The following is a 20,422-nucleotide window of genomic DNA, read 5'->3' as shown; positions in this document are numbered from 1 at the left end:
CTGTCCCTAACCCTTAAACACTACCTCGACCCCCTTCCACCCCCTTGCGCTTTCCCTACAACTACCCCAACCCCTTCCGCTGCCCTTAGGCCAGCCCCTATTTAAAAAAATATTCCTGACCCCCCACCAGCCCTAAAATCTACCCCGCCCTTCCCTAAATCCTAAAAACTACCTCGACTACCCATTCCCCTCCCCTGAGGCATAAAACCCTTCCCTTACCTAATCCAGCCCTAAAAACGACCTGCCTTCCCCTAAGCCCTAAAAACAACCCTGATTACCCATTCACCTCCCTCTGCCCTGAGGCCTAATACCCTAACCCCTAATAAAAAAGATTTCCCTGGCGCCCAGTCCTAAAACTACCCCGACCCCCACCCCTTAAAACTACCCTGATCCCCCAGCCCTGAAAACTACTCCTCCAGGGCTGAAAATGTCCCCTGACCCCCCAGCCCTGAAAACTCTTACGAACAATGCAGCCCTGAAAACTACTTAAACCTCCCAACCAGAAAACTTCCCAGACACGCCTGCCAGCCCAGAAAACTACCCCCGACCCACATGAGCCCATACAACTACCCCAACACACCTCCAGCCCACAAAACAAACCCCGACCCACCCCCAACCCACAAAAGAGCCCCAGACCCACTCCCAACCCACAAAACAAACCCCGACTCATCCCCCAACCCCCAAAACTACCCTCGACCCACCTCCAGCCCACCAAAAAACCTATCTTTTTATATGCGGAAACTCTGCAGTCCTAAAGATATTACTAGTAAAATACCTTTGTGAATAGCAAATAATTGTAAACTTACACAAGCGTGTAAGATTACCTTTGTGAATCCGGCCCATAAGCTTTAATTGCCTACTGCATATTGGGATGCTCCTTAAGTCAACAACTTTATGATCCTTACCCAGTGCTGTTCTTGCTGGTGCAGAATCTTTTTTAATCCAGAATGATACCCAGGATAAGACGACTGTTAATATGCAAGGAATGTAGGTTTGAATTGTGAAGTATCCCATTCTTCTGCTTAAATCGAAGTATACGGTCATAACTACATAATCACCTGGGGAGACAAAAAAAATAGGGTTTTAAGGTCAGTCTAGGATATTGTTATGCATGTCTTATTATAAATGGCAATACAAATGTGTTTACTAAAATGCTGAACCACATTCATGCTGAGTGTGAAAGGTAGACACTACTTTTTACATAATATCGATGGGAGACCACCAGAGCGGTCTAGTTTACCACTTTTGCATGAGGCTACCATAAATATCACGTATGTAGGTTGTACTCAGAGTCACTTACAACTCAACTTTGCAAAGTCCCTTTCTATTCTCCTACGTGGTGTGGTGGTTATACACTTTCGATTAAATAGGCGTAAAGCATGTACATTCTATTTTCCCTGCCTACAGTTCTGTGGTGAAGTTGACGTGTCTTGAACAGTGTATTACAATATTTTAAAAGTCCAAAATAACACGTCCCCATTTACCGTTGTGTAGCCAGTGCAAATATATGCTTTCACTACTCACTAGCTTGTAATGCTATGATGGATTTTCAAGAGTTCTGTGGAAGATTGCATGATCTTTGTGACGACAGTTTATTGATGTTCGCATTGCATGTGTCAGGAAACCAGGTCAGATGGATTTCAAGTGGGCCTGTGACTGGAACCAACTCACCCTTGACACCATCTTAAATAGTGTGTTTTCTGGATATGAGAGAAGATGTACAATTTGTAAGTGCCCAAATGTGCTTTGTTGTACATTCCAGCTACCACATTCCAAACATGAGGCCTTCTCGGAGTTTGACGGGCAGGATACTCTATCAAAAAACATGGCAGATGCCCCATCAAAAACATGGTAGATGCCCCATGCCCCATCAAAAACATGGCAGATGCCCCATCAAAAACATGGCAGATGCCCCATCACAAACATGGCAGATGCCCCATCAAAAAAAACAGATGCCCCATCAAAAACATGGCAGATGCCCCATGCCCCATCAAAAACATGGCAGATTCCCCAGCAAAAACATGGCAGATGCCCCATCAAAAAAAAACAGATGCCCCATCACAAACATGGCAGATGTCCCATACACAGAATTAAGAGTGCAATGTAGCCTACTGCACTTGTAATACAGCTGGCGGCATATCTGTTCTGTTTTGATGGAGCATCAGCCTGCCAACCTCTAAATAAGATCCAAGATTTTATGTAAAGCACCATTTGGGGTTATCCTTGAACTTCAGTCAAGGGCAAAGGTATTTCGGATTACTCAATATGGAACACCATTCTAGGGTTGGCACGTCAGCATCAACAAGTTAAAAAAATACACTTTGCACTTTGAAGAATTATCTGTAGCATTAACCCCTTCGCTGCAACGGCTATTCCGCCGCAGCACTAAGGGGGAGGTGGGGCCGCGCAGCGCTCCCGTGCTCATGACGGAACCGCTCTGTCACGGCCTGCGGGTGAGCTGTGCTTGTGACAGAACGGTTCCATCACGGCCCCGCCCGCTCTTTAGAACGTCAGCGCAGGCGCGGAATTTGCGCCGCGCAGGAGCGGCGAGCGGGCTGTGACGGAATGTTCCGTCACCAGCACAGCCCACCCGAGGCTCGTGACGGAACGGTTCCGTCACGAGCATGGGAGGGGTTAAAGAAGACATCCTCGACGTGTTATCACGTATAGGACCTTAGACATAAAGGAAATTGTTATATTTCCATGTTATGCTGTATTGAATTGTACACATGTTTTACTGTCTAGAATGGTACGTCTCTATGATGCTCTAGAGATTCTGATGTGATGTCACCTCTGTGGCATCATTAGCAGTTGGTCCAGCTGTGTCTGGCAAGAAGCTGTTTATTTTCTTTCTCTGAAGAATAAATCTACTTGAAGATATTCTATGGTGTACTTTGCTTCAATATCATAACAAATTTGGCGACGCTTATATCTTGGCCCTACTTGAAGATATTCTATGATGTACTTTGCTTCAATATCATAACAAAATCGTAAACCTGCACTAATATAAGTACTCCTGAGCACAGGTGCAGGTATTATTTTTTCCTTGATCACAAAAACTATAGTACTACATTTGGAAAGCTGCACCAGTTACAGGTTTTCAGGCATATTACGCAGAATGACATGTCACATTTTTTGGCGTTGCCATTTACCCAAAACGGAATTTTGCGCATGGCAAAACTGCACATTGCGAAAATGCAACCTGATGTACAGTTGCCCAATTTTTTCTTCAGTCATTTTTTCTATGGTAAAGGTCCATTGATAAATCACTTCCATACTCCTCCATCCATCCTACAACTCTTTGCAGAAGCAAATCACCCATATCCAGTGGGAGAATGAGTAAGAAAGGAGCTTGTGAAAGCTGAGAAACTCACACGTTTGTGTGTTTTCACAAAAGCACAGTGCAAACACACTTCCATCCTCATAATTCCTACTTCCTGCTTGAGGTTTATCCCAGGGTAAATGTTCAGAGTCAAGGATTACATGCATTGATTTATAGCTGCTAAGTCACTTTCACTGAAAGCCTAGCCAGTGGCATAGCAAGGCCTTATGCCGGCCATGGTGGCACCTGCGGCGGCCAAATGTAAGAGCGAGCTGGGTGCTGACGATTCATGCACCGCCGCATGTAAAAGGGGGGAAGGCTGTCACCCCCAAAACTTGTGCTGCCCAGGGAGGACAACTCCCCCACCCTTGCTATGCCACTGCACATAGCAGCTATAATGTGTGCATTTTCACCAATAAATCACATTTCTGGCAATAGTTAAATTCTAGCACGCCCAAATGGCAAACCTGACCCTAATGTAGATGAAAAAAATTGAATAAAGAGTGGTTTAAATGGATCGTTGCATAGTCTGCTCATTATTAGATACAGGTGCTCATTGGGGATCTTGAGAGGCAAAAGGTTTAATGTTTCGTCATCAAAAAATATAAGTCCTGCACTCTCCGCTAGACACGTTGTGCAGTAGGTCTCATATCTGGGAAACCCTGTCACCGATTCTACAACTAAGTATGAGATTATATAAAAAGAAAGTAGACAGCGATGACGCTTTTAATTAATATATTGTATCTCATACTCTTGCTATGGTTAGAATATGCACACCATATTCAAATATGTTTTATGCTGAATTGAAATTAATTGATAAGCCTTTTTTTGACATCAATAGGACATTTATCTTCTATATTGGAGTTAATTAAAGACACTTCACATCTTCCATTGAGAAAGAGTTAATGGTCTCTAAAACTGAAGAATAGGCAAAAAGATGCACTTCAGTTTGCAGTGTGTGCAATGCAAGGCACAGAGCTAAGTTCTATTATATTCATTATATTATTCAGAAGCGAGTAATGCAGCCTGTAAAGAAATGTGACATAATAATTATAGTGAAAAAGGCGTGCTCCCTCTATTAAGTTGTGGAGGGGCAATATAAAAGCAGTAATAATTACCAAACTGCCATTAATCACCAATCTGACACAAATTTATATACTATCTAGTTTTCGTATTTTTAATGTACCAGAAATAATTTTTTCAAGACATTTTTTGCCTGCCATATGACTAACCGTTTCCTGGTCCCTGAGGTGTGCATAATATGCCAGAAACCAAATAGCACAGTATGACACCAAAATCATGAACTGAAGTGCATTGAATGGTGTAATTTGCACCTTTTGTGGGGAAACAGGCTTTACAACGCAGGCGGAGCCACGCCTGCCATTTCCCCGCAAGCAGAAACAAGCTTGTCTTAACCATGCATGTGCCATTACCACACATATGCATGGTCAACGCATTGTGTGGTTTAGATGCAGAGTGAATGGGCGGGCACAGGAAGAGGAAGGATCAGGAGAGGGACTTCCAAGATGGGGTCTGTTAAGTGGGGCTGGGATCAGGTTTTGGGAGGTTGGGCACTCTTTAGGAATAGGGTAGTTTTTAGGGCTTAGGGTGGTCGGGTTGTTTTCAAGGTTCAGGGGGGCTCAGCCTCATGTGTACCTCTGTCACACAACCCTTTCGTGGGGTTCAAGGGACTTTTTTTTAGCATGGGGTTATCTTTTATAAAAAGTGTGATAATCCTATTACATGATCTTCAAGCATGGCAATTGTGAGAATGTACAATAACTAAAAAAATGTTACACTAGTCGACAATAGAACACAATGGAACTTTTGAGGCACTTTGGTTGTGAGAGTCCATTTTTGAATATTAATAATTAGAACATCATTCATGTGGTGTGTGAAGTTCCGGAGTGTTTTAACAACTTTGTTCATACAGAATGGGTATTAAAGATTTATAGTATAGACACCCAAGGTTTATGAGGTGTCCATGAAAGAAAGTCTTTTGAACAGTGTTGATGGATGGATATTAAAATCGAAAATGAGAATTATTCTGTACTATTTTGTCTGGTTTTCAATGGATTCTGGAAGACATTCATGGAGTCAAGAAAATAATTAGCATTTTTAACCAATGCACATTAAACAGGTGTAATGCAACATTTCAATTCACAATACATAACCAGAAACCTCCAGAAAGTAGAGGGCAACAGAGTCCAATAAACGCGGGCAGAGGAAAACACTGGTGATCTTCACGTGCCTGGTAGCTCAAAGTGACTGTTCTGACATCACTAGAAAGCCATGATTTACTCAACAGGCTCTCACTGATACAAAGGCACAGGTTTCATGCAGGCGCCAGACTATCCCCATAGGGTTTAGAAAATTACTTATTTTTTTCATTCAAATTTCCACTGCACAAGATCCATTGGGATCGTCTAGATAAAAGTGTACATTTGGAAAGACCATTATAATGTTTTCCTGAAATCATGAAAGAAAGTCTTTAGTGATATACACTGGAAAGAAAAACATATCTAAAACTTCAGTTTTGTTTTCTTGAAATCATGAAAGAAAATATTTAGTGATATAAACTGGAAAGAATAACATGACTAAAACTTGAGTTTCCACTTTTTGTTGTAGCCTAATTGGGATTGCATGCCACAGTTTTGAGAAACAACCTATTGACCTGCTTCTGCAACAATATTGAGTGCAGACTGACTACCATGTCATCACAGTACACATATAAAGGTAAGTGTAGCTGTACTATTCCTAACTCCACTTCTAAGTAACCTATCTATCTACCTACCTACCTACCTACCTACCTACCTACCTATCTATCTATCTATCTATCTATCTATCTATCTATCTATCTATCTATCTATCTATCTATCTATCTATCTATCTATCTATCTATCTATCTATCTATCTATCTATCTATCTATCTATCTATCCATCTATCTATCCATCTATCCACCTATCTCTACATATATCTATAGGTTTACTTATGCCCAGTGACAGAATCTTCATGGAACTTTAAAAAAATTTGCTATTTTTTGTCTAGCTTAAGCATGCAAAACTTTCAGGATGATCGATCAAGTGAGGCCCCAAAGAAAAGGGGGCTCTTAAAACACGTTTTCTACATTTATTATATTCGGACCATTAGGCACAGCTATAGCCCAAACACCTGTACAGATTTAGACCAAATTTGTCAGAATGCTAGCTCTAGGCCAGAAAGAATGACTTTTGTGATTAGGTGTAAATCTGTACATTTGTTTTTAAGCAACTAAGGCTCAAAATGCTGTATATATTTAGCAGCGAGAATGCGTGGCGAGATAAATTCTCATGCTGAGATCTGATAGGCTGCTACCACATCAAATACCTGACAACTGCAGCCTTCTTAGGACTTGGGACCCAATACTAAGATAAAATGTAAGAAACAGACATGCGAGCAGAATAGAGATACCATAACCCCCATGTCTGGTGATGGGGGCCTCTTTCCGGCCCCAGGGACCCCATACCTATTGGCTGATATTTAAAAAAAAAAAAAAGGATGTGCAGTCCCACCTTCTCAAGCTTAAAAAAGCGTCAGGGACCCCAATACCCAGCGCTGTATTAAAAATAAAGAGGAAGGGGTCGTGTGGCCCCATCCTGAGCCTGTAGAAGGTCCAGAGCCCCCCATCCAATATTATAATAATGGGGAGGAAGGCTGCATTGCCCCCACCCTAGAGTCACTCTTTGGCCCCGGGTACCCTATCCACTGTGGCTGGCTCAGGGACGGTGTCCCGGGGTTGCCAACACCCAGGCATCATTTATTTCCCCGCCTGAGGGTGCAGGCGGGAAAAGTGCAATGAGCGCAAAATCTTTCCCTGCCTGCTGTCTCAGGCAGGTAAAAAATACTTAATTGATCACACCACACGTGAGAATACTAAACCTGCTCCTGTCGAATGGACGGAATGCTATCTCCCACTGCATCTAGGATGGGTGCATGCAGGGGGGGGGTAGTGGGGCTGCAGGTGCCTCTGATTGGGCACCTGGGCACTCCTCTGTAAAATAAAAAAGCTGGCTCCTGTAGGAGAAGGGAGTCACCAGGACTGCTGGAGTCCTGGGGCTCCCCATGCAGCCCCCAACAAAAATACTGGTGTGGGGCACCCCAAGTAGGCACCAGGGTACTGCTTAATATATTGAACTGTTGTTTGTGTCATAATTGATTTAGTACTTTTAATGGCATGAAATACTTTCCTGTGCCATAAATGAACACAAGAAAAAATATACATGAAAATTGTGCAGAATGCTGAATCTCGCATTTCCCACAAAGATGCAGAAAATGAAATTCACATTCTTTTTTGAGCATTTTTGGCATTTCGGCAGAGGAAATTGGAAAAATTTCACCCAGACGATTATAACGACAGCATTCCTTTTCCACAAATTTGCCTTACCAGTACGAGTTAATTTGCTCATTTTCTTTGCCACTCCTATAGGTTCAAAAAAACGTAGTATACCTTTTGTCACACACTACAGTAAAAATAGCAACTAATTATCTATAATGTATTCTAACACATGTACTGGTTTACTGATATCAAGCACCATCTTGGCTTTTGCCTGCCTATTAGTCATTCTCTCTTTCAACCTACCTTGATCAAGACCCATCCTTTTCCCTCTTATTATACATGTTTAACCAGCTGGACACAATTAGGTATTATATGTATTCCCATCTAACTGAACGGCAAACCTGTAGCATATGGAATCTATCAGAATTATTTTGGTTATCTTTAATCTCTGCTCTTTATGGTCCACAAATCAAAGCCCCACTTGCAAATACTCCTTAATCCTCTTTAAATGCTCAATTTCACAATTTCATACTGTGCGGCAAAAACAAGCTTTCCTGTACATAATTCCTCTTTCAGAAATGGTTCCACACACACGCGCACGCACACACACGCGCACACACACCCACACACACCTCTCTCTCTGTTCCACAGCAATGTAATATTGCTACCCATTTCCATTTCAGATTAACGCTCGAATAATCCCACACACATTCCATGTAATTCCAAACGCTTTCCTTCATTTCCCCCATTTAATCTGCATATTATCAGGACTGGTGGAAACTTTTAATGGACGTGGGATATTCTATAAGATTTGTCACAGTGTAACTAAAATTGCCCCTCCTCCAAAACACATACAGAGTACAAACAAAACATCAATATTTGACCCGGTGGGTTATATATGTCTTCGACCTCTTTCTTGCCTTGGGTACTCAACACAGTACGCGCAGAGCAAATTGAAAGAGTGCAAGTCCACTATAGTGTTGGCAAAATGATCCAAAAATATTGATTGACTATTCAGTTAGTGCATACAATTATACTATCCACGTTGCGACATGCTTTAAATATCCATTGTAGAAAGTCTCAATTATAAGACAACCAAAGTCACCCACTAGCACACCCTTCCTTAAAATCCTTCATAGATTAAGACCCTCCCAAGAACCACTAACTCTCGAGATACGATTTTAGAGTGCTTTCTGGAAGTATGAGACACAATAAAGGTCCATGCCAGAAGTACATTTATATTTTTTTTATTATTTTAAAAAAAAAGTTACACTTTCGAGATTGGCCTCATTTATGAGCCCTTGCGTCACTTTTACACCGCCGGTGCGTCACTTTTTGTGACGTACCAGTGGCGTAAAAAATTCGCCTTGTTGCGCCATATTTACAAAGTGACGCATCTAGGTAGATGCGTCACTTTGTAAACCCCTGATCTAAGAGGGGGGTTCTACCCGAGGAATCCACATGGGACCTGGGTGCTATATGGTGTAGAAAAGAAGGGTCCCAGTAGAGCTGTTATACATTTGCTTACATTTATTATAGAAAAATCTGATGTAATGACATACAATGTCAGTTAATCACAATGCATGATCCATATCATTTGGTCAAATAAAAGTGCCCCAAGAAAGGAAAGGGGAGTGGGATAGCGTGATGCTGTGAAGGAAAAAGGACAGTGAGGGAGTAAAGTTTGTGACAACTTATATATTGCAGTATTAATTTTGAATGCAATACAGTTTCATGGCTTCAGATCCCTGAGCCAAAGAAGTTGGGGGATTATAACATATCCCAAAGATTTAAACTATTTCTGTTGACACCGAGGGGTTCAGAATAGTAGGGGAGTGTCAACCGAACAGAACATAGAAGTAGCCGTCGACGTTTCGACCCCACGCTACACTTGTAGGCGTTTGTCTAGCCTTACATCGGGGTCTTCATCAGGACAGGGTAGTCAACAAAGGAGCACTACAGTATCTAGAAATATAAAACAATAAGGTGTAAAAAGCCGACAATCAATGTCAAAGTTACCGTAGTGAGCGGTAAACACATTACTAATACTGTTACCATGGGCATTTGTGGGCAAACAATTGCAGGTATTGTGACCAATGTTTTAAGAAATAACACGCACGAGAAAAAAATCAGAACCTAGAATATACATTTCTAGACAATTCTGTACAACCCGTGAGGGGTAACAAGTTATTTAAAATATTATCTGGCGTATACAGGATAACACACAGAAACACAACATCCTGACTCGGCCAGGGGAGACCAATTAATCCCATACTAAATAGTGACCTCTTAGGGTCACACAGCCCATCCTCTGTTGAGGTGCCATGTCAGAAGTAACGTTTGGACATAGTTAAATCAGGCCAAAAATGTATTGAGTGTAAGAGGGAAAAGAGGAACTAGGGTTACTAGCACGGTTTTAAGTAGACCACAAAGAAACATACCTGCTCAGTCCGAGCAAGTAGCAGGATTATATCCACATTATTCACATCGGGTGATTAAGCTGAATCTATGGGCAAGATGACGAGTATTAGTGGACTAAGCAACATTACTCAGATGGAATCGGCATATTGTGGGGATCGGGGCTTACCTCTATTATCACCCAAGGTTAGAAGTGACGGCGATGCGTCACTAAGGGTCGCCTCCGGTGTGCCGCGTCTCTAAACAGTGAACAGGGAAGGGAATTGTGAGACCAACTTAATAATATCTTGGCTGATGCCAGTGCGGGAGAAAAGAGTCTCACCTTGTTTTTCAATACACGGAGTTTGAGAAAGAGACCTCTGGCAGTTTCAGCGAATGAGCGTGGCTCGTTGAAGGGATATGAAATCACGTGACACGGACCCAATCAATCTGGGCCCCAGGGGTGGGGACATTTCACGAATCCTAACTATGCGAGAATCCAAATGGATGACCATTCTGGACACTATTAGAAATGGCCTAAATGAATCAGAAAGTAGCCATGCCCAATTAGCTAGTTTTGGCCGCTAACGTAGGAATAGGTTTGTTACCTGAACATGTCTGTTTTTCGCATGTTAGACACATGCTGATTACCCCCTAGATGGTATACTCATGGATTATGCCGATTCCATCTGAGTAATGTTGCTTAGTCCACTAATACTCGTCATCTTGCCCATAGATTCAGCTTAATCACCCGATGTGAATAATGTGGATATAATCCTGCTACTTGCTCGGACTGAGCAGGTATGTTTCTTTGTGGTCTACTTAAAACCGTGCTAGTAACCCTAGTTCCTCTTTTCCCTCTTACACTCAATACATTTTTGGCCTGATTTAACTATGTCCAAACGTTACTTCTGACATGGCACCTCAACAGAGGATGGGCTGTGTGACCCTAAGAGGTCACTATTTAGTATGGGATTAATTGGTCTCCCCTGGCCGAGTCAGGATGTTGTGTTTCTGTGTGTTATCCTGTATACGCCAGATAATATTTTAAATAACTTGTTACCCCTCACGGGTTGTACAGAATTGTCTAGAAATGTATATTCTAGGTTCTGATTTTTTTCTCGTGCGTGTTATTTCTTAAAACATTGGTCACAATACCTGCAATTGTTTGCCCACAAATGCCCATGGTAACAGTATTAGTAATGTGTTTACCGCTCACTACGGTAACTTTGACATTGATTGTCGGCTTTTTACACCTTATTGTTTTATATTTCTAGATACTGTAGTGCTCCTTTGTTGACTACCCTGTCCTGATGAAGACCCCTATGTAAGGCTAGACAAACGCCTACAAGTGTAGCGAGGGGTCGAAACGTCGACGGCTACTTCTATGTTCTGTTCGGTTGACACTCCCCTACTATTCTGAACCCCTCGGTGTCAACAGAAATAGTTTAAATCTTTGGGATATGTTATAATCCCCCAACTTCTTTGGCTCAGGGATCTGAAGCCATGAAACTGTATTGCATTCAAAATTAATACTGCAATATATAAGTTGTCACGAACTTTACTCCCTCACTGTCCTTTTTCCTTCACAGCATCACGCTATCCCACTCCCCTTTCCTTTCTTGGGGCACTTTTATTTGACCAAATGATATGGATCATGCATTGTGATTAACTGACATTGTATGTCATTACATCAGATTTTTCTATAATAAATGTAAGCAAATGTATAACAGCTCTACTGGGACCCTTCTTTTCTACACCACTTTGTAAACCCCTGCGCCACATTATACCTGCGCCAGGTATAATGTATGAAAGGGGGGCGTATTGACGCAAGAAAGAGTTGTAGAAGTGACGCAGTGAAATCTATGAGATTTCACTGCGTCACTTCTAGGACGCCGTTGCGTCAAAATCTTGCGCCTGCCTCACAGCAGGCGTAAGACTGACGCAGGCCCTTTCACATGGGGCTTGCCCCATGTGAAAGGACGCATCGCTGGAGTTGCGTCACTTTTGTGACACACTCCAGCAATGCGTCACTTTTGCGCTTACAGATACGTCAGAAATACTGACGTATCTGTAACTCCTTGTGCAATGATGTGTCATTTTTTTTAATTTAAATTTGTTTTTATTGTTGCAGCAAAGTATATCAGTACAGTGTAAATAATCCGCCGACGTGGCCTCAACATTCAGCCACGAACAGCTAGGCGTGCAACGTTTTCTTGTTTTATATAACTGGTACAAATACATATTTCCTCAGTTAATCAGTACATTATGATCGTGCGAATATGCCTGCAGGCTGGGAGACAGTGGAACAGCGTCGCCATGGGGGCGATGAAGAATGACAGGCAGGCAGGTTCCCACCATAATAGCGCAGGATCGGGGGTCTGTACTGTCCATATAACAGTGTTACCAGTGAACAGGGGGGAACAAAACAGTGGGAGGGAAGCATGTGGGCGCTAGCAGGGTCTAAGCAGGGGGATACTGGCGGCGGGTGTCGGGGGGGGGGGGCCACGGAGCCACGCAGTCTGTGCTTCAAAATGGGGGGGGGGGAAAGAAGGGGAATGGCAGGGGGGTGGATGCATTCCGCGCAGGCGAGGGACTAGATGGGTGGCATGACATATGAGAATTTGATTAGGATACAGGGGGTACCGGGACTCGACCCTGGGGTGGCTTACACCAGGTAGAGGCTACTGGCCTTCTCGGGCGGGCGGGGGGGAAGGGGTAGGTGGGTCTCCTATCTGCGCGGACTGCCGGAAGCTGTGGAGGAGCATGGCCCATTCCATGGAGATGGGAATTTTTCGCGCGCCCCTGGCTTCTTCTTCTCTCAGAGCATCCTCCTCCGCTGCCGCCCATTTACCAACCGCCCCCTTCCATTGTGCTATAGGGGGGCCCTCCGGGGACTGCCAGCGCATGGTTATGCATCTATTTGCCAACAGGAGCGCTAAGGACACGAAGCGTCTATGCACCGGTTCTTGCTTAGAGACGTGGAGGATGCCTAGTGCGCTGGACTCCCAGGTGGCCAGTGTAGTGAGACCTGTGAGTTCCGACAGTGTGTCGTGTACCGCCCGCCAAAAGGGTTGAAGGTTGGGACAACTCCAAAACATATGACGGAATCTGCAGCAGGGGAACAGCATCTGGGGCATAGGAATGGTGTGGAGGGGTAGAACTTCTGCAATCGCGCTGGGGTGAGGTACGCCCTGTGTAGTATATAGTATTGGATGTTTTTGAAGCGGGCGTTCCTAGAGACGTGTTTTGGGGCCTCAAGTGCTTTAGTCCACTCTGAGTCGTGTAAAGCGCGACCTATGTCCTCCTCCCATGTAGCACGCAAGGCCGTCAGGGGAGCGTGTGAGAGTTCCCGGATGGATTTGTATAGCCAGGTGACCAAGTGGCGTCCCACCCCCATATGTAGGATAGCATGTATTACTGGATGCGTGTCTGGCTCGCCAGTTTGGAGATTGAAATGGGGCCGGTACCCATCAAGCAGCTGCCTATATCTGAGGAATTGGCCCGGGGGGAGCCCGTATTCTGCGACCAGGCGGTCGAGTGGCTTCAACTGACCCTCCTCGAAGAGCGATTCCAGATCCGTGATGCCACATTGGGACCATTCGGTGAGCAGTGGAGCCGTGAAGTAGGACTCCTGCCTAGGGCTGCCTATCAACGGTAGCAGTGGGGAGTACGGGAGCCTACTGGGGGACAACCGGTGGATCCGCATCATGCATTGGCGCGCTATCGCCACATGGAGGGGGTATGTGCGCCGTGGCTTGGTGCCCGGGAGGAGAAAACGGGTGAGTTCCGGGGTCGCGACTCTGCCGGTCGAGGTGACAGTCTCCTGAGAATAACGGTCCGCCGTCCAGTAGGATAGCCATTGGAGCTGTGCCGCGAGGAAATATGCCTCGAAGGACGGAGCCCCGAGCCCCCCCTGCGTCGTGGGGAGTTGAAGGGTTTTCAGGGCGACCCTGCGTCGGCCTGCACCCCAGGTAAGGGTCCCTAAGAGGGAGTCAACGTCGCGGAAGAAGGACCTGGGTGGTATCACCGGTAGATTTGTGAAGTGGTAAAGGAGTCGGGGAAGCATCACCATTTTAGCTAGGGCTATCCGCCCTATCGGGGCCAACGGTAGCTTATTCCAGAAGGCGACAGTCGGGCGCAGACTAGCCAGTACCCTGCGATGATTACCCTCAAAAATGTCTGCTGGAGAATGGTACAAGCGGACACCGAGGTACCGGGGAGCCTCCGCGGACCATGAGAGTTTACGCGGCCCGAGCTCAACTTCCCGGGGGGGCAGGCCCGGGTGTAAGGGGTAGACTGTGGACTTGTCCCAGTTCACCTGTAGTCCCGAGGCGTCTGCAAATTCCGCCAGTGTTGCCCCAATGGGGGCTAGGTCCGTTTCGATGTCTCGGACATATATGAGAAGATCATCCGCGTACATGGACACGCAATGGGTGCCGTCTGCAAGCGGTATGCCCCAGTCTACACCTTCCTGGTGCAGCCGAACCGCCAGCGGTTCGACCGCCAGCGCGAATAAGAGAGGCGACAGGGGGCACCCTTGTCTTGTGCCTCGTCGAACTTCAAACGCGAGTGGTGAGATCGGTGTACAGGAGGCGTGTGTATGCCATGAGCGTCGGGCCGATATTGAGGCGCCACAGGACTGAGAACAGATAGGGCCAGGTGAGGGTGTCGAACGCCTTCTCCAGGTCCATAATGAGGCAGGCGGCGCGGGGAAATCTGTCGCGCACTTGGTCTTGAATATGGAAGACTCGGCGGAGGTTCTGGGAGGTGTTCCTCCCTGGAACGAAGCCGCATTGGTCGGGGTGGACCAGTGGGCGTATGACCTGTGCATATCGATCAGCTAGAATCTTCCCTAGGATCTTACAGTCGGCCGACAGGAGCGTGATGGGCCGATATGACCCCATGTGGAGCGGATCTCTGTGGGGCTTGGGAAAGGTGACAATCACGGACTCCCGCAGCGACTGAGGTAACCTCCCTAGATGAAGAGACGCCCCGAACATCCGTGGCAGATGGGGGACCACCAGGGGAGAGAATGTCGAGTAGTATTCTAGTGGGAAGCCGTCCAGTCCCGGCGCTTTATTTCGAGACATGGCACGTATCGCCTGGGTGATGTCAGAGGGAATTATCTTGGCGTCGAGTGTGCGCTTGTCGTCATTCGATATCGTGGGCTACGTCAGAGGGTCTAAAAAGTGATCCACAGAAAACGGGGAACAGTGGGTCGGGGCTCCGTACACTTGCGTATAATGACGCTGGAATGCCAGGATAATCTCGGCCTGCGATTGCACTAGTACACCTTCCGGGTTGATAATATCCGTGATTGGCTTGATTTCGTGTCCTGCCTCGCCATCCAGGCCAGTAGCGACCCGGTTTTGTCTCTGTCCTTGTGTACCCTAGAGGCGTATGCCCTAAAATTGTATTTTCGGAGGTCAGCGCAGGCAGTCTGATACTCCGTCTTAGCCTCGGCCGTGAGCACGGCGTGTTCCTCCGAGTCGTCAGGCCGTTTAGTGAGTGCGGCCAGAGCTTGTTCTGTGGTTAAGAGCGTCCGCTCCAAGGTGCGGCGGACCCCTACTACCTGTTTGATGCATTCTCCCCTCGCCACCACTTTAAACGCGTCCCACTCCACCCGTACCGACGACGCTGTGTTCTCGTTGTGTGTAAAGTAATCTTGTACGCTGGTTTTGTGTGCGTCCCTGAAAACTGGATCCGATAGGCAGTCTCTAGGGAGGCGCCAGGTGGGGACCGGTGGGTGTGGGGGGCGCCAGGTCAGACGTATGATGTGGGCGTCATGATCTGAGAGGATCCGACCCAGGTAATCTGTAGAAGTTATCTTAGGGAGGATTGGTGCAGAGCAGAGGAAACGGTCTAGGCGGACTCGGAGGTTGTGTGGAATCGAGTGGAAGGAGTAAATGCGAGCCAGTGGGTGTAGGTGTCGCCATGCGTTAGTGAGCGCCCAGTGCGTGGTCCATGTCCTGAAGAGGTCTGCCTGTCGGGGGGCCGGGGAGTGTGTGGGGGGAGGATGTGAGCGGTCCAGGGTGGGGTCCAGTGTGCAGTTAAAGTCACCTCCCAGCACCCACGGAACTGTAGTGAACTGGGCCAAGACGCCCGTAAGGTGATCCCAGAACTGATCCTGATCCGTGTTAGGGGCGTAAATGCTGCCAAGGAGTATTCCCTGTCCATCAAGTATTCTCTCCAGAAGCGCATACCTGCCCTCTCTATCTACCACCCGCCGGAGCACCCGGAAGGGAGTACCTGGCCTTACCCAGATTAACGCGCCGCGCGCAAACGCTGAATATTGTGTGGCACAGATGATCCCTCACCATTTGGCCTGCAAACGAGTGAGTTCAGCAGCGTTAATGTGTGTCTCCTGCAGAAATGCTATACCGGCTGACATGCGCCTAATGTAGGAGTACACAGAGTAGCGCTTACTAGGCGTGTGTAGGCCCCGTACGTTTAGTGTAAGGATATTAATGTCTGAGTGGGGGACTGCCATTCCTAGGGTGACGTGGTTGGGAAAAGGGCCCCCCTACAGCCCCGTGGGCCGCCCGTGTGTATGTGTCACATGTGCTCCTGCGGGCCAAGCTTCCTCAAACGTGGGGGGGGACTAGGGGAATTAACAACAACTAGAACCTCGGGTGGGCAACTGTCCCAATACTGAGGATACGTCACCGGGGGTGGCATATCCAAACTAGTGTCCCACTAGGGGAGAAATTTAACAGATATCCGTGGGGGTGGCAGCGTGTGTCGCTGCTGGGCCTGTGCGCGGGTCAGGCTCTAGCAGGAGAAATGTCTATCGCTCGCTAGCGCTTACAGTCATCTGGCAAATCAGTCTAGGCTCCTAGACATCGCGCAATACAGCAGGCAACCATGAGAAGGATATAGCAGTTGACAGTTCAACCTTCACGAAGAGGTGGCAGGCTGGCTGGCCAGGGCAGCGTCCAATGTGAGTGCCACAACGAGGGGGGAAGAGATTGGGCCAAATCCCGACATAGTCCCATCGCTGTCCCGGTCTTTCTCAGGGGTGAACAGGTGCGGCTGACCTTCCAGGTCCGAAGCCGGGAGTGACGTGTGCAGTTCGGTCACCGCTCATAGGGCGTCTCGTCGCTCCTGCATGATTTGCGTGAGGTCGGGTGAGCCCGTGGAGGAGGATGCCTGGCTCTTGGGGCGGTCTGATCGAGCACGGCTCGTGCCCCGTCTCCTGGATCGTCTGGAGTCATTGTTGCGTGTCCTCTGGGGTCCGGGTTTAGGGATCAGCGGGCAATGAAATTAAGTCCAATCCTGCGCGTCTGCCGCCGTATCGAAGAAGAGGGCTTTCCCTTTGTGGATCACTTTAAGGCTGGCAGGGAACAGCAAGGAGTATTGAAGATCGTTTGCACGGAGGCGCCTCTTGACTTCCAGAAACGTGGATCGTCGCTGTTGGACCTCTCGAGCATAGTCCGGGAACACCATGACATGTTGGTCTTCCACCTGCAGGGGGCCCGCCGTCCGGGCCGCACGGAGCACCGCATCTCGGTCTCGGAAGTGCAAGAATTTAGCTAGCATGGGTCGTGGAGGAAGACCGGGTTTGGGTGCCCGGGCCGGGACCCTGTGGGCCCTCTCGATGGAGAAGTACGGCGACCGGTCGCAGTCCGGGGTGAACGATTTAGTCCAGGATTCCATGTAGGCCAGAGGGTCCGAGTTTTCAATCCCCTCCAGCAGGCCCAGGACGCGGATGTTACATCGTCTCGAGCGCCCCTCTAAATCCACTGTGCGCTCCTCCAGGGTCGCCACGCGGCGCAGGACCTCCTGCATTTCTGCCTCCTGCGACTTCACCGCGGGTTGTAGCTCGGTCACGATCCGCTCACCCTCCTTCACCCTGTCCGCCAGCTTACGGTGTTCATCACGGATTAGGCTAATGTCCGTCGTCAGGGTGCCCAACCTCTCCTCCATCGAAAGACGAGACATTTCGATTGCCGCCAACACCTGGTCCAGTTTCGCTGATAGCGTAGGGTCGGTTTGCGACGCATTGGCCTGCCTCCATGTCCTCGTGTGTGGCATCTTCTCGACGGCCATTTCAGGGACAGCCGTCACCTGAGAGGCCTTCGGTTTCCCCATGGGTGCTGTCAAATAGGGGGGGGGGGGCCCCGGATCGCCGTGTGCCTCGAGGGCGGCAGGTCGTCGCCTCACAACGTCGCAGGGTAGGTGGAAGCTCAGTGCCGGTCGGCTCCCTCAGTTCCCTCCGGCTCCGAGGCGGGGTCCGTCTCACTCCGGGGAGCCCCACCAGGGGTGTCAGGGGTGGTTTGCGGCCGCCGGGGCCGGTGGGTCCGACTGCCGGGGGGGTCGCGTAGGCGTCCTCTCCTCCCCGGGGGGGGGGGTGGCGCAGCGTCAGCGCCAATCGGCAGGGCAAAGGTCAGGTGGCGTGGACCAGGGGGCTCCGGGGCGGCGGATGGCCACCGGCACCGTCTCCAGTACGAGTGGGGCACTCCTACCCTCGGGGCGAGGTTCGCGTTTTTCTTCGGCGTTAGGCCTCCATGGGCGCCATCTTAGGGTCAGGCGCCCGGGTCCACCGGGCAGTTTGTGGCGGTGAACGCGTTCTGGGTCTCCCGGTCAGGTGGCAACGTGTACAATGATCTCCCACGGGGCCCGGAGGGAGGAGGGGGCCACCGGGGTGCCGGCGTTGAAATCCTCGGGGGAGGGGGGGAGAGATCAGCACTCACCGCCCTCGGTGAAGGTTGTGGGCTTCTGGAGTGCCCAGCCTCGCATAGGCGGCGCGCTCGTCGGCTCCTCGTAGTCCGCGGTGGCAGGTTGGCCGAATCTGGAGGCCGGTCAGGCTCCCGGCGGGAAGATAGCTCCGGTGCATCGGAGCCCCTGGGCGGCGGCCGCCATCTTGTGTGTCGGGGCGCTGAAACGGAGGAAGGCGCCGTCCGGTGCGCACCCCCCGTGGGCTGGTCTCATCGCCTCCGCAGGTTCCTCCGCAGCTGTCGGCTGGCCGCGTCCTCCGGGGCCGCCGTTCAGGGAGCCGGTCCTCGGTGGCTCGCTCGATCGCAGGTCAGAGCTGCGCCTGCCATTTTCAGGGTCGGCGCCGCTCGGCTCCGGCAGAAGACAGTCCGGCTCGCGCCGTCCGCCCGCAGCAGTCCCAGGTCATTCGATGGATGCCCCAGCGCGCGGGGGCATCACAGGTGCTTTTTTGGCGAGTTGAGGCTCCCGGCGATCTCGGGAACTGGGCAAGATGCTAGCCCGATCGCGGAGCCTCAGCAGGACACAGCCGCCATCGTGGCTTGCTAAGCCACGCCCCTCGTGCAATGATGTGTCATAATGTAAATATGACGCATCATTGGTGTCGCAAGGAGGTTGCAATGAAAAGTGACGCAGCGCTGTTTTCACGCAGCGATGCGTCACTTTTCATAAATGAGGCCCCCAAGGCTTAGACTCCCACATGCTAGGGGCATGTAATGCACTGGGACATAAACATAACATGCCACAGCGTGTTTGAGTAAATAAATTGTAAATTATAAATGATATAAACAATTTTTTTCTTTCTACCTGAGGATATTTGGATTAAAATCCACAATCCGCAGTACACTGTACAAATAGAAATAAAGTGTTGAATCAAGTTATTGTATATTGCCAATATTGGTGATGTGGAAACTTTGTTAAGGACTTATGAACGTGTCTTTTTTAGGTCTTCCAGCAATGTTTTGGGTTACGTTAAATTTGTTTATTTCTATATCTATAATGTCATTAAAAAAATATGTATTTTAAGCATATGAAGACATTTTGCACAGGATTACACAATTGTATTACAATTATATATGTAGTTTTTTATATAATTTATTTAGGCCTATCCTTGGGGATGTAATTGTGTCTGGTGAATTTCTAACCCTATCCCCTTGGATCTGAGGGGTAAGTCTCTTTCTAATTCTTACTTGAAATATGTCAACAAATGCTGCTACATTACCAGAGAAAACTAGTACATGCCTTGAAAGTCCCTGTGACAAGTGATCATTTACCGCTTTCTAAGGTGGTAAACTAGTGCTGCTGACTTTTTCCAACTATCTAAAACAACAACCCAACACTCTGGCAGAGACTGTGCCTTAACATTTGCTCCCATTGCTCACCTTAAGTGATACAGCTTTGGATGTTGTATGGAAATCACTGTAACTGCTAATCTCTCAAAACTAGATAACTAGCTAACTAATATCCCTGGGCCCATGATCCAGAATGCCAGTGCCCAGCCACCACCCAAATGATCATGGAGACCCAAAATCATGTCAGCTTAAGACACTGATGAAAATATAGTATGGAGGAGAGAGGCCAACTGAAATGAGAGGCCAAGTGAGGAATTGATCGCCTTGTGTGGCGGTCAGGATTACCACTGAGGCCTAAGTTGTGCAGGAAACTCAAAATG

The 20,422-nt window shown here is 48.1% G+C and overlaps 1 protein-coding gene across 3 annotated transcripts in view; it reads right to left on the bottom strand.

Moving 5' to 3' along the window:
* LOC147697113 (gamma-aminobutyric acid receptor subunit gamma-3) overlaps window positions 1-20,422 on the bottom strand; it is a 1,420,783-nt gene that overhangs the window by 102,957 nt on the left and 1,297,404 nt on the right. For all 3 annotated transcript variants that reach the window (XM_086933291.1, XM_086933292.1, XM_086933290.1), the window contains exon 4: window positions 906-1,058. In XM_086933291.1, the coding sequence (XP_086789417.1) occupies window positions 906-1,058 (153 nt within the window). The remainder of the gene's footprint in view (window positions 1-905; window positions 1,059-20,422) is intronic.

This window comes from Lissotriton vulgaris, chromosome 8, assembly GCF_964263255.1.
Source record: "Lissotriton vulgaris chromosome 8, aLisVul1.2, whole genome shotgun sequence".
Lineage (NCBI taxonomy): Eukaryota > Metazoa > Chordata > Amphibia > Caudata > Salamandridae > Lissotriton > Lissotriton vulgaris.
The sequence above is the reverse complement of the archived record's forward strand: the minus strand, read 5'-3'. Positions and strand labels throughout refer to the sequence as shown.